The sequence below is a fragment of the Pteronotus mesoamericanus genome, unplaced genomic scaffold (genome assembly GCF_021234165.1).
Source record: "Pteronotus mesoamericanus isolate MK-2021 breed Mesoamerican mustached bat unplaced genomic scaffold, CSHL_Meso_final contig_116, whole genome shotgun sequence".
In the NCBI taxonomy this organism is placed as follows: domain Eukaryota; kingdom Metazoa; phylum Chordata; class Mammalia; order Chiroptera; family Mormoopidae; genus Pteronotus; species Pteronotus mesoamericanus.
The window spans coordinates 9695434-9709594 of NW_026555027.1; the positions used below are offsets into that span (position 1 = coordinate 9695434).

The 14161-nt window shown below is 55.8% G+C and overlaps 1 protein-coding gene across 1 annotated transcript in view; it reads right to left on the reverse strand.

Annotated features, from left to right (window-relative positions):
• Positions 1 to 3586: 3586 nt before the first annotated feature.
• The window catches only part of TSPEAR (thrombospondin type laminin G domain and EAR repeats), a 105022-nt gene continuing 94447 nt past the window's right edge, over positions 3587 to 14161 (reverse strand). The window contains exons 10-12 of the mRNA XM_054578919.1: positions 7249 to 7436; positions 6540 to 6641; positions 3587 to 3740 (exon numbers count right to left, since the gene is read on the reverse strand). Coding sequence (XP_054434894.1) covers positions 3587 to 3740; positions 6540 to 6641; positions 7249 to 7436 — 444 coding nt within the window. The remainder of the gene's footprint in view (positions 3741 to 6539; positions 6642 to 7248; positions 7437 to 14161) is intronic.

Genomic DNA, 14161 nt, shown 5'->3' on the forward strand with positions numbered 1-14161 from the left:
GAGATGCTCTGTGGATCACTTCATTGATTTAAAAGGCAGACTCTGGGATTTGGACTGGCATTGTCTGCACGTGTGCGCACGGGTGTGTGTGGCGGAGGGCGGGCGTGTTGGCGGTGGCCAAGTTGAGGGGTGCCTACAGGAAAAGTCCAGCGACCCTGACGCCAGGATGATGACCACGGGGAAAACAAGGTAATCTCATCGGCAACACCCCACTCCCTAACCTGGCAAACCGCGAAACAGGTAAAGCCCGGTCTCGGCAGGACCAACAGAACAGGTGAGACTCTGCACAGCTGGTCGTCCTTGGCTTTGTTCGGGGTCAGGAAATCAGGAGCAGATGCAAAAACTGCTGTGGATGATATTCCTCCAGGAGTCATGACCTCAAAGAAGCAACCCCAAAGAAATATGCAATTTGTACAAAGATGTTTTTATGGCGTTATTTATCACAGCAGAGACTATCGGAAAGAATCCCTATGGATGTCTAACAAAGGCGCCAGCTCAGCAGAGTTGGGACTATTGCCATGAAGAAACACAACACACTTGTCGAAAGGATAAGAATGTGGCACGTCAAACCGTATGCAAATTCACACAAAACCACATGCCGCTTTGCAAACAGGACAAAAACCAGGAGGCCTTGCTTGAAAAGATGTAAATATTTTAATGTTCTCTGCATTTCCCCCTCTTGTTTGCATTCTTAATGTAAACACGTCTTGATTTACGGGCTTTGTCTTCACCCCGTAGAACAGAGATTGGACACTGTGCCAAGGGTGAGGCGGCACCGTCTGATTGCTGAGGAAGTCCTCGGCAGGGACGCGGTGGGGCCACGCGTGTGCCGCTGTGCTGGCGGCCTGCGTGTCTGTCTCCCTCCTCCCTGGGCGCCAGTCCCCGCTTCCCCCTGGTGAGCCGGACCTCGTGGTGCCATCCTCAGGGCAGAGAGAAAACTGGACGTCTGGGTTACCCCAGGGACAGAGAGACTGTGGGGGGCGGGTGGCTGGGGGCCATGGACAGTGCCCAGCTCGCCCCTCCCCCGGGGGTAAACTGAGGCTCGGGGATGGGAAAGTGGCAGGCCGGACTAAACTCTTGTCACTTGAGTGCCTTGGCCTTTTCGAGCCTTGAGCTCTCCAGGAAGCAGCGTAGAGAGCTGAAGAGACATAAGGAGTGGGCTCAGGTGACTATGGAGACCGGTGGGCCCCGCATCTGCAGAGTGGCCGGTGGGGGTGGAGGTGGAGGGGGTATCAGGGGAGCCCGTGGTGCAGCTCGAGCCTGAGGGCGTCTGCTGGAGAAGTCCCCTTGTCTGGAGGCCGGTTTGTGGTTCCAGTCAGGCCTCCTCCTCACAGGTGAGGCCCCCACGTTGTGGAGGGCTGTCTGCTTCCCTGAATTCGCCGATTTCATCTGCCTCACCCAAAGCCGCCCCCAGAGTCGGCCCGTAGATGAATCGTCCAGGCGTGGAGGCTGGGGTCTCAGAGGCCCCTCTGTGCTGCCGACTGGGTGGGCACCCGCCTCTGGGGGCACTTCTGGGGGTCCTTCTGTGGAATAAGCCCTGAGATGTTGAGCTGCTCTCCTCCACCCACCCTGCAGGCCCCGCTGGGCCGTGATCCTCCTTTTGTCCCTCTGCCTCAAATCTGCGTTAAAATCAGCCCCCTGCCCCTAGCAGACCCCAAGAAGCATGGCTTGTCCCCTGTTCCCCTCTCAGGGAGGGTAGGAAGATGAGCCAACCAAAGCACTGGACCCCCAATTGGATCTGAAATTTCAGATAAACAATAGCATCCCTTCAGGGAATCTTCTATGCAATAGTTGGAATATATACATTTAGAAGCATTTCTGTTTGTGATTCAAGTTTACCTGTGAGCCTGAGTTTTATCTGGCACCTTTAGTGCACCCTCCTGGACCGGCATCACCATAACCGCCTGGGGCCCTGAACACTCTGGGTCCCCTGGCTGCTCAGGGCAGAGACATGGCCAGGCCTTAGGGACAATGACAGCATGGATGTGGGGTCTACCAGGGACACTGGGCTCCTGCAGCGGAGCCTGATTTGGAGTGAGGGGCATGTCTTCATTCTCCAAAATACTGAGTACGTACAGGGTGGGATGGGGGTGGTTCACGCCTGTGGAAATACCCAGGGGGACACCAGAGCCTGGGACTTCTCTCTCACAGGTCCCCAGGCCTGGCCCCAGACCTCCCATCCCCCACCCTTTGCTCCCTGGGAAGGAGACATTTCTATCTGAGGTCAGCCCAGCCCTCCCCCAGGTGCAGGGAGAGCTAACTGGCCTGAAGGAGGCTCTAGGAAAAAAAAATCTCAACCTTTGGAAGTCGAGGGCCCTGCTCAGAATCTGGAAATCCCAAATCTGATTGGGCCGAGGAGGAGCAGGCTTGCTGGAGGGCCCTTCCTGGGCAGGGAGACTGCCCTGTCCTCACGTGGAACGGACCACAGGGCGCCGGGGCTCTAGCTGGCTGGAGCTGCCCCTGCGCTCTCGCTGTGTGATCTTGGGCAAAAATCACCGGGAGTTTTAAGGTAGAAACAGCAGAGTTCAACCAAGTGTGGGGCCATCCTGCTGCTAAGCTTGGGCTCCCACCTCCTGTCCTGTGGCGCATTCGCTCCCCCAGAGCAGGCCGGGGTGGACGACAGCATAGCCTGGCCTAGCCACCACCGGCGGTTTCCTGGCTCTGCGTGGACCCCCTGGGCCTTCCCAGCAAAGCCCCTGGCACAGAGCGTTTCCCGTCCAGTGCAGAGGCCTGCCGGTGGTGCAGAACCTGCCCTCTGCCCCCCCCAGACTCCCAGAGTGGTGGCACGTTTACCCAGGCAGCAGTTCCAGGGAGATGAGAGGCCGCGCCTGGCAAGGGTCTGGGGCATTAGACAGGGAGGAGCTCAGGGAGCACTAGCCCCAAGGAGGCAACCCAAGCCCCCACTGCGCAGCCCCCAGCTGCAGGGCCCCGGGACGCAGCCTCACACCACCCCACTGCAGCCAGGGGTAAATGGAGGCCAGAGCAAGAAGCTCTCTGCACAGGAGAGGTGTCCTCTGTCCGCATTGGTGACAAGGGACCAAAGGATACGTCTGGCCCCTGGGACACGCTCACCGAGAGTTGACCCACCAGAAAGATGAGATGCAGCCGTGCTCTTTGTAAAGAATGTCATAAATATATTTCGGTGTAGACAAAGTACAATAAATAGCTGGTATGAATATGTAGAATAGCATCAAGCCTGTTCCCCGCCTGGGCTTGCTAACCAGCACGGAGTGGCTGGGCTGCAAGTCGATGCCACAGGGAAGGTGGACAGGCTTTTGCTTATGAGGTAAAAAAAAAAAAAACTGTATGAACTTTTCCTTTAAAGTGAAATCCCTGCAAAGAACCCAGACTCGCAGGGCAGCTCTGGCTTCCATCTGAATGCCCACGGGTCACCTGAATCTGTCCACAATGGCTACCAGGCCAGAGAGGTGACGGATGTCCCTGATTGGAGGAGGGGAAGGGACGGCGAGGTGGCCACGCTGGAAGCGAGGCTGCCTGGGCTCATTCCCCCAGAGGTTCCAGGGCTTCTTTGGTGGGACTCTGGGGTGCAATGAGGAGGGTCCTATTCCTGGGGGCCCTGGGCCCATCACCCCGTCCTGAGCTTCAGCACCCGGGAGAGGGGCTCCTTGGCGCTGGAGTAGACGAGGTAGGAGCCGGCTGTGGTGCGGAAGGTCTCCCAGTCCCTGCAGCCGAAGGTCGGGAGGCTGTGCACAGCCACGAAGCCTTCATACCCCTGCCACCTGCGGGAGAGACACGTCAGCCCCGGGGGTGGGCAGCCTGTGCCAGGCTGCTTGCGGGGGAGGGGGCACAGCTGCCTGCACGCCCAGGCTGCTCACTCCCCCGAGACTCCCACCCCCTGCAAGGTGCAGCCCGGCCTCCTGTGCTCCTCTCCAGGCCTCCGCCTGCCTCTTCCATGGGCACGGCCAGGAGGGGCCCCGTGTCCCCGCGCTGCACAGCTGCCTGGGTTGTACTCTCAGAGAGCTGGACTAGGAACCTGTGAAGAGGGAAACTGAGGCCTGGCAGAAAGAGCTTGCCCTGTCCACAGCCCTGCAGCTTTTCATATCCACCCAGGAACCTGTCTGCAAACCAGAGGACCCTCAGGCCAGCCCCAAGGGCGGGAGGGGTGGGCGGGGGGTGGCAGGGAAGTTTTCTGGAAGTTGCGATGAGCGAACTGTAGGAGCCGAGCTGAAATCCTCCCCACTCCTGGGGTCACAGTTGACATCGAGGCACGTGCCCTCAGACACACAGCTGTCACCGTGTGGGTATGGCTTCCCATGGGAGAGAAGCGTGTTCCCAGCATGCTGCTCCGCAGCCCCATGCCCCCCCACCTCCAAGTTTGGATCCCAAACCCAGCCCATGGCCCGCTGCCCACACAGTCAGTGGTCTCTGGGTTTTGCCTTCATGGGGGATTTATGGACAGGTGGTTCCACTTCTGCAGGGTGAAGTTCTCACAGTGGGGCGCCTGGGTCAAAGGCACGAACGGTTTTAATTTTAATGTTTTTCCAGACTACTTTCCAGAATGGCTGGCAATTCCTGTCCTGATGGGATAGGGCCAGGGTGCCCCCACCCCACCCAAAAGGACGGAGGCGGGAGAAGTGCATCGTCCTCGTGCTCTGAGAAAAGCAACTTCTAATGTGTTTATTCACCTCTCTCTTTCGTTTTTTCTTCTGAAAATTCCTGTTCTTATATTTTGCTCATTTTTGTGAATTAAAAAATCTTTTACTGCTTTGTAGGGGCTCCTTTACTGTCATGTGTGTGGTAAGTAGTTTGTCTTTTGATTTTGAATAGGATGTCTTTTTCCATGAAAAACTTTTAAATTTAGGTAGTCAGCCTATGAATTATTCCTAGCCTTCTTTAAGGAGATTTCCATGTCTTCTTGTATAACTTTGAGGTTATAAAAAGTCATCTTAGCATTTGCCCCTAATATTTCTGTTGTTTAATTTTTTACAGTTAGATACTTAATCCTCAAAATGCTTATTTTTCTATATAATATAAATATATATTATATGTATTATGTTATATGTAATATGAAGCAGGAATTTAGCTTTGTTTCCTTCCAGATGGGCAAAAGAGTATATAAGAATTATTTTACTTAGTAATGCGTTATTTTCTCATTGGCTTGAAATACAACATTTATCGCATTAAGTAGCCATAATTTACAGAATTCTGCTATGCCGGCAGGGCCTCCTTCACTGATTTGATGTTTCAAAATTTTCTTGGCCATCTCTGAAAATTTATTCTTTTATATGAATTTTAAAATTACTCCGTCATGTTGAAAACTCTATGGCAATAAATTAGCCTAAAGAAAATTGATTCTTCTAGTAAATCATAGAGGGGCAACGTTGTCCCAAGAAGAGACAAAAAAAACCCCGGTTACACAAATGAGCAGGGCAGAAACCGGAAACGCCGCTTCGGAGACACAGCAAAAGGGGCCTGGCCAGGATGGCATGAGCGCTGACGTAGCCCGGCCACGAGAAAAGCGGTTCAGTCCTAGCATTGAAACCACCGGCGCAGAGGCGTAGGCGGAGAGGCCGGGCCGCGCACACCTGTTGAGTGAGGCTCCACTTCCCACTGCATAAAGGTGCGGCCCCCGAAGAAAACCACAGAGCAATTTCATTTCCTGTTAAAGACGCAAAACTCTTAAATCATTCACACACAGTTGGTAGCCGGTGGCAGAGTAAGTAATTACATATTATCTAGTGGCACTCATCCCGGGAATTCGAGGAAAGCTCTCATAAGTCATTTTGCCGGCAGATGAAGGGAGAAGAGGCACGCGGTGCGCTGAGGAATGGCAACGGGCCTCCCTGTGAGCCGCGGCTCACGTCTGGCCACACCCTGTGAGTCTGAGCCCACTCTCGTCAAATCCACAACAGGGGACTGCTGGCCGCTGGCGAAACCGTTCAAGATCGTTTGGGAAGCTCTAGCTAAATGAGGAAACTAGGTAAACAGTAAAAACATGAGAAGTAAGGAGGCAAAGTTGCTTTTATTCACAAAGGCAGCTGTGTTCTTAGAACGCCCACGACACTCTGCTCCAGGAACCTATGAGAACTGGTCATTTGGTTGGGTGGATAGAGACAAAAATTGTCACGAAAAGCGGCTGGAGGTGGACAAGCCCCAGGTGCTGAGCTGACCATATGTGAACAACACCCAGAGGTGACCTTAACAAAGACACTGCAGTGCCTGTGTGAGGACGTAAACTGTTACCGAAGGACAGATGATCAGTGGGGAGACCTACCACAGCCCTGGGCAGGAATATTTACTGGAATAAAATATCAATAACTCTCAAAAGACTGTGCCCGCACGCTCCATCCCGGCCAGACTCCAAAGTCATGAGCATCAGCCTAACTCTGGGTCACCAAACTTAAGACCCCAGGGACAGGACCCAGACTCAGCTGGCACTCAGGTGCGCCCCGTGCCAGGCGACCCACGGGGCTTGAGACCTGTGCCTTGCTCTGAGCCTGGTCACCGGTGGAGAAGGGGGGGTCTGCCCCCCGTGAACCAGGTGGGGACGAAGGGCGCGGCCTTCGGCAGCTCTTTACCTGTAAATAATACTGTTTACCGAGAAGGTATTTCCGTCAAAGGAGTTGGCAACCACCAAGAAGTAATCTTCTCCCACCGAGAAGAACTCCCAGTCCAGAGCGCTGCGGGAGCAAGGGGACAGCCGTTAGGGGGCCGATGTCAGGGGACAGACGTTAGGGCACAGACTCGAGGCACTGCCAGAGCTCAGGTGCTGGTTTCTCGTCAATTTTCCTAATCCCAGAGCTCGGGGCCCAGGTCCCTCCCCAGATCCACAGAGCGGGGGCTGGGCGTGAGGGAGGGGACTTTATCAGCCACATCAGAGTGCAGCCATTCCCTTAAAATTAAAAAAAAAATTTAATTGTGGTAAAATATATAACATAACATTTGTCATTTTAACAATTTTTAAGTGCACGACTCAGCGGCAACGTTTGTCTCCAGGACTTCACTTTCCCCAGCTGAAACTCCGTCCCCACTAAACCCCATCCCGCCGCCCCCCACTCCCCAGCCCCAGCACCGCCGCCTGCTTCCTCTCTCTGTGGCTGTGGCTCCTAAGTGGAAACACACAGTATTTTGTCTTTTCGTATCTGGCTTATTTCACTCGGCGTGATGTCCCCCAGGTTTCTCCATGTAGTAGCACCGTCAGGGTCTCCTGCGTTTTTAAGGCTGAGTACTATTCCACTGTGTGGATGAACTGCACTGGCTTCCAACCAGAGCCCGGCGTAGCCATACCTGCAGGTCGGGATTTCCTGGAACTTGACGAATGTCTGTGCCGTGACATTCAGCTCGTAGATGACCGAGTTGATGACGTAGGAGTCATTCTGCATTTGCATTTCCACGTCGTAGCTGTGACTGTTGGCAACAGCAAGAAAGATCCTGTCTCCAATGCGGAAAACTTCCCAGTCCGCTGCACCGAAGGTCTGGGAGGGAGCGAGAGGAGGCAGAGCGCACTGTGAACAGGGAGGCTGCAGGCACAGCCAAGTGCCACCAGGAGGCAACATCACCCCCACCCCCACCCCACGTGTGCACACAGACAGCCCAGCACATCTGGCATGTCCCCGCTCCCCAACCTGGCTTTGCTCGATTTCCCAGGCCCATCAATTGTCACTCCCATTATGAACAGGAGTGACAACTGTGCTTGTGCCTGAACTGCACCACCTGAGGGACCTGAGATGGCTTCTTAGCCATCTGTGCCGCCCACTCCCCCAAGCCCCCGTGCCGCCCTTCCTTGAAGGTCTAACTGTAACAGTGGGAAATCGTGACCCACCCACCATCCTCTTGACATTGTTTCTGTAAGTGTTGACTCTCTGACTAATCTGCGGCTTAGAGATGAGCAGCATGTTTGTGTAAGAATCCTAGGAACTAACTTCAAAATATACACACTCCAGCCTTCAGGCATCTCAGCTCCGGGAGGTTTGCTGACCTTCAACCATGGAGCCAGGAGGATATAAAACCGGGATGACGTGGAGCCAGAATGACTAAACCAGGGTGACACATGCCAGACCATCCCTTGCCTTTTCGGAATGGACTGTGCTTGTCTGCACGCAGAGGACTTTCCAACTCCCTCCCTTGATTTCTCTGTTCTGGCCCCCTCTCCCTCCTTATAAAAATCTCAGCCTCCACTGAGAGGGGGAGATGGGCTTTCAGACGTGAGTCCCCCGTCTCCCAGGTGGCCGGCACCTGCAAATAAACCACTTCCCTTTACGTCAGCACTTGGCTCTTGACTATCGGTTTTCAGAGCAGCAGGCAGCTCAACCTGCTTTCACTTACATGGCTGCTGTAACCCCTCTTCCAGGGAGTCCTCCTGTTTCCTCCAGCCTGGCCCCGAACTCTGAAGCAGCCTCTAGGTACCTCTTGTGTTTCTTACTATAAGCTGTCCCTGCCTGAGGGGGGTCTCCTTTTGTTCTATCCACAGCCCTGTCTCTGCGTTCCTGTGCTCGCTGTTGCTCCATAAATCACTGTCACTCTCAAGGCTGAGGTGTGCAGGGTCAACAGGTCTGGAGTTTTGCATGAGAGGCCAGCTACGGAGTGTTTGCCCCAGACCTCGAGCGCCGTAAGCTGATTTGCATGTGGGGCCTGTGAGGAGGAAGCTTATGTCCAGTTCGCGGCCAGAATCTTGGGGAAATGGTGGTGCCAGTGGATGGCAAAGAGAGCACCAGAGAAATCCAGATCCAGGCCCTGGCCTGAGCCCTGAAGAGAGAGAGCAGGGGCGGAAGTGAAGGGAGACATTTTCCTGGAGAATAAGGGACAGGCGCAGGGAGAGGCCCAGAGGGCGGCCACATAGGATGGGGCGGGGCGGGGGGGAGATGCAGCAGCGCCCTGGGCCAGGAGCCTGTGGCTCATGCAGGAGCGTGTAAATGGCCTTGGAGGCCCCGACCCACAGCCTGTGGAGGCTGCTGGGGTCTCTGCTCCTCTGTGAGCAGAAGGCGGTTGAGGACCACAGAAGCACAGGTTAGAGAAGCTGCACTGAAATTAAATGTTTCACCTCCAGACTCTCAGCTTCTGACACAGATGGAGAGACTTACGTTAGACTGACCCTGGTGCCAGTCACAGCTGTGCGCTCCGGATGCGGCCCTTAAACAACGCACGGCCCTTTGACGGAGGCAGGCCACGGACAGGCAGGACCTGGAGGGAGGCATCCCCTGAACACAGGTTTAACTGACGCCTCCTCTGAGGGCACTCCTGGTCCCACGGCATGGGGGCAGGGCGCTTGAGCCGCCGCGGCAGGCTGGTTGCGCAGGGGAGTCGAGGTGAGATGTGGGGCCTCCACAGTGTCCAGAAACACAAGGGGACGGTCCTAGGAAGGACGGGGGCATGGAAGGGCCCAATGTCTCCATACAAGCTTCTCTCAAGTCCCTGCCTGCTTCCTGAGTTGCACACTTGGAGCAAAAGTCCAGGGCCCCTGAGACAAACCACAGCTGAGAGGCTGAAAGGACTGGTCAGAGGATTAACCAGCGGGGAACACGGCAGCCATGTGACGTATAATCGGAAGATAGCATGGCAGGTAGAAATAGGCTGACACTGCACGCATGGCGGTTAGCAGGCAAAGACCACCAGGATGACAGCCACCCACAGGGAAGTGTGAATGTAGAGAGGAGTGAGGAGAAAATTCGGAGAGCTAGGAAAACTCTGAAAGGAGCCAAAGAGAAATCCTGTAGCTGAAAGCATAATATCTATATTCGTTAATTTATTGGATGGGGCTAAGAGCCACCAGTGCAGACCCAAGCATCAGTGAACCAGAAGACAAGCCCACTGAAGTGATCCTAAATGAAGCATTCAAAGGCAAAAATAGATTAGAGTTAAAGCAAACAGCACCTCAGTGACCTGTGGGGCGATAGAACGCAGTGTCACCTGCATGCAAGCGCAGTCGCAGAGGAAAGGAAAAGGGAATGAGGCAGAAAAAGCATTCGAATAAATACGGGCTAAAATTTTTCCAACTTAGATTAAAAACACTAAGCCAAGAGGATCAGAGACAGAAGTAGAAAAAATAAAGCATGAAAAAAATATTAAAGACCACATGTAGACACATCCTATTCAAGTAGCTGAAAACTGACAATAAAGAGAAAATTTTAACAGCAGCCGAGAGAATACCTCCAACACAGAGAAACTCGACTTCTCACTGGAAACCATGGAAGTTCAGCCTCGATAGAAAAACATTGTCAAAGCAGTGGAAAGCAGAATTCTGCAACCAGTGCAAATATCCTTCAAAAATGAAGGCAAAATAAACTCATTTTTAATAAAAGTGACAGGATGAGCTCCCAGCAGAAACTGGGAGTGGGGCAGGTCATCCCCATGCTGACCCAGGTCATCCTGGGGGCTTCTTAGCTCACACTGGCCAACAGTGTCCCGCCCTGCCCAGCCAGGGCGGTATGTGCGGGGCAGCCGCAGCGGCCTACACAGGTGGGGAGCGGCTCCATTTCTCTACCCTGACTGCCCCTCCTGGCACGTCAGTTACCTCCTGGGTCGTCATGTTCCTACTTGTAAGTTCAGGACAGGCTGCCTGGCCTGTCTTCTTGTCCCTGCCGGTCCAGTGCCGGGCCGGTGCCTGGCTGGCCCAGCCTGGCAGGCACTTTGGAAGCGTCCCGCCACTAGGACGGTGCTTCCTCCATGCCCAGCAGAGGGCAATGTTGCCGCCTTGGCCCAGCCGGCCTGGCTGCTTGCTGAGAGCATTCCTGGGGGCCCCCTAAGCTGGGCTCAGAGCCAGAAGCTCTTGAAACAGGTCTGGATCCGTCCTGAGAAGCGGAACCAAGTAAGTTTAAGCCAAAAGGATGACTCACTAGGACAAGGACAGGGAACCAGGACACCTGGCGGTCACCGAATGCTAACTGGGGCCTTTCTAGAGTAGCCCATCCTCTCTCAACTCGGCTCCTGTCTGAGGCGGCTCCATTCTCTTCCCAGGGCCGCCCCACAACCTCTGAGCGGGCTGGGACACGAGAGGCCGTGAGGGGCTATTGGCATCAGCCATCCCGGGGCTGTTGCACAGACAGGGACTGGTAAAGGCCCACGCGGGCTGGAGGGTTGCACACACGCTTGGCAGAAACCAAATAGGAGACCCCAGGAGTCAGCTTGTTAGACCCCAGGCTCCTGTGACCTGTGCAGCGGAACCAGTGTCAATGGGAAAGCACACATGCGTGCACACACACGCACACTCCTGTAGGCACACACTCCTGGTGCACACAGGCACTCCCACACAGTACGGGGAGCCAGGAGCTGCATGAGAGGATCCCTCCTACCCCCCCCCCCGCCCCCAATTGTCAGGGCTTCCTGAGCTCTGAGCTACTCGACCCTCAGACCGCACACCTGCCCTGAGCCCCAGCATGGAGGGTGTGCAGAGGGGGCCCCGGAGGGTGCTGGGGCTTCGGCAGCACAGGGAGAAGAGGAAGGAGTGGCTGGTGGCAGGGAGGCAGGGAGAAGTGTCCAGGTTAGTGTGGCTCAGTGGGGCCGTCATTCTGCCTCTGCCCCGTGCGCCCACCGGGGATGGAGCCCGATACAGCAGGTATGAGGTGCCTCAGTCCACGTGAGTTTCAGCGGAATGACGGTTTTATTTTTGAGTCTATATGTATTCCATGCAATACTCAGGACAATGCTTTTACTAAAAAATTATTTACTGTTTGTCTGGAATTCAAATGGAATAGGCCCTCTGTATTTTTCCTGGCCACAGGCTGGCCGAGACCCGCATGGGGCCTGGCCGGGTCGTGGTCACTGACTGTCAGCGACCCCTCATCCCCACATTGTGGCTGCCTGAAGCCCCCGCCGAGTGGAGCCAACACGTGCACCCCCAGCCAGAGACTGGGCTCCCCGCTCTGGGAAGTGAGTCTGCCTGCCTGGGGCCGCACCAGCCTGAGCAGGGGGTGTAGGGGTTTGGGGCCCACTCTCAGGCCACTCCCGGGTTCCAACCGCATCAGGACTCATTGCAGAGAAGAAATCCCCACATCAAATCGCCCTGCCAAACCCTGCCTGGCACCAGACCCCAGGTGGCCAGGCACCTGCTGGGCTGGGTGGGCCCCCCCTTCCCTCCTTCCCTCCTTCCCTCCATCTGAATGGAATTCCCCTGGAGCCCTGCCCTGCCAGCCCTGGCACAGTGCCAGGGGCTCTGGAGCACCTTTTGGGGGTGACGGCGCAGCCGGGAGCCCCTGGAGCCTCTGACAGCCCCCCTTGAGAGAGGCGTGGGATCCCGATGACCAGCGGACAAGGGAGGGCAAGCAGGCCCTTGGTTCCAGCTTTGATGGAGCCAAGAATCAAGGCCTGGGAGCGCCCGAGGAGAGGGTGAAGGAGGCAGGGGCACTGCCGGGGGAAGACAGGCGGCCCCCAAAGGGTCCTGGGGGGACGCTGCCATCCTCATTGCAGGCAGGTGGCTAAGGTGGGCAAGGGTCCCGTCCCGGGGAGCTGTGGAGGGCAGCACACTCCCCTGCCAAGTTCTGGGTGCTCCTCCAAGCTGCCCCCTGGGCCCAGCAGCCCCTCCAAGCCGTGCTGCCTGGGCCTCTGCCAGCTCCTGCCTCGCAGGGACAATGGGAGTCACAGGAGGGAGCACCCTCTCCTCGTGAGCACCTGACTGGTCATTCTGGCTGATGCTGACCACAGAGGGGGTGCTCTTTTACTCCCCTCCTTACAGAGGTGGCTCTTAACCCAACTTTCTTGCATCTTTCTTTTCATTTGCTTCTGGACACATATATCCCTGGTGGAGACTGTTTCTGAGAAGCCCGCAGTTTTCCGCCACCCGCACACCCACTGGCCACTCTGTGTGATGCCCCATCCCATCCACCTGCCCAGCCCACAGCTCCCTCTGTCACTGACCCTCTCCCCGGGCCCTGGGCACTCAGCCGCCCTCCCACCCCCAGCCTCCCCACGGCACTCTGTTCTGTGTCCTCACGCCCAGCCACCACGGGCATGTCCTTCAGCTCCACCTCCCAGGCAGCAAACTCTGAACCCAAGACCTTGATCAGCTTCACCCCTCTGCCTTCCTCACCATTTCTGATCCTCACCCCCGCCCCTTCCATCTGCGGTCACATTATCAAATGTGAGCACAGCCCCACAGTCAATCACTTAGGGAGCAGAAACCCCAGCAGGCAGTGGGAGGCTAGGTTTCCAGGCGCAGAGCCATTCCCTCCTGGATATGCCCAGCTCAGCCCTCTGTTGATCCGAGATGGCGAGAGCTAGTGGTTGGAGCCTGGGTCGCTGCCACCCAGAGGAAGGTCCGAGAATCCCTGGTGGGAGGGCGGGCAGCCAGCCTCCACTCACACGTGGGCGAAAGCCCTGCACGGCCCAGATTCCTCGGGAGCAGAAGCTCCACGCTGCCCAGACCCACCTGGTGCCCCTCCCAGCAAGGACAGTGTGCACAGCTTTGCAAACACCGCCCACACTGCATCCCGAACCCTCGGTGCCTCTCCCTGCATGCGTGCTCTCCAAGCATCCAGCCTCTCCTGCTTCAAAGCTTATGGTCGTGAAAGATGTTGCAAAACTCCAAACCAAACAGTAAACACATCGAGGCATCTTCAAGGCCTGAAAGGACTTAAACACAGTACGAAAAATGCTGGCAAAACATGAAAGTGGAATTTTGTGGGTTTTGAGGAATTATCGAGGTGTGAACAGTTGCGGCTTGTAAGAGAAGGCAGCCTTCAGGCAGGGTGCAGCGTTGCCACCTGCCCGGGGCTCCCATGGATGCCTGCAGAGCTTGGGCAACCGCAGTGCCCCGAGCACCCAGGAAGCCCCAGGGTCCTGGCTCCTGGAAGATTTCCGTCCTTGCGAGTGCCGTTATCAACCCTCACCGACATCACTCAGGATGGATCCTGTAACCACCTTCGGGGACTCCCTTCTCCCTGCTTCCCAGAGCAGGTAAAGACCCTGGTGAGTCTGCTCAGCAAGACCCAGTGTCTTGTCCTCGCCCTTTTTGATGACGAGCTGGTAGGTTGAGGCACATGCATGGGAGGAAAGGAGACAGCTCTGTGCATAAACTGCGTGCCAGACTTCACCTGGACAGTGCAGGCCTGGAGAGGGGAACTTGTGTGGACACAGGGACATGTGTGGACAGCTGCCTCTGCCACTCACCAGTGTTAGGTCCCTGGCCAGGTCCCCTCACTTCCCAGCCTTGGTTTTTCTCATCTGTTAAATGGGTCTGAGGTGGAATCACGTGCTGGCTGAGCACGTG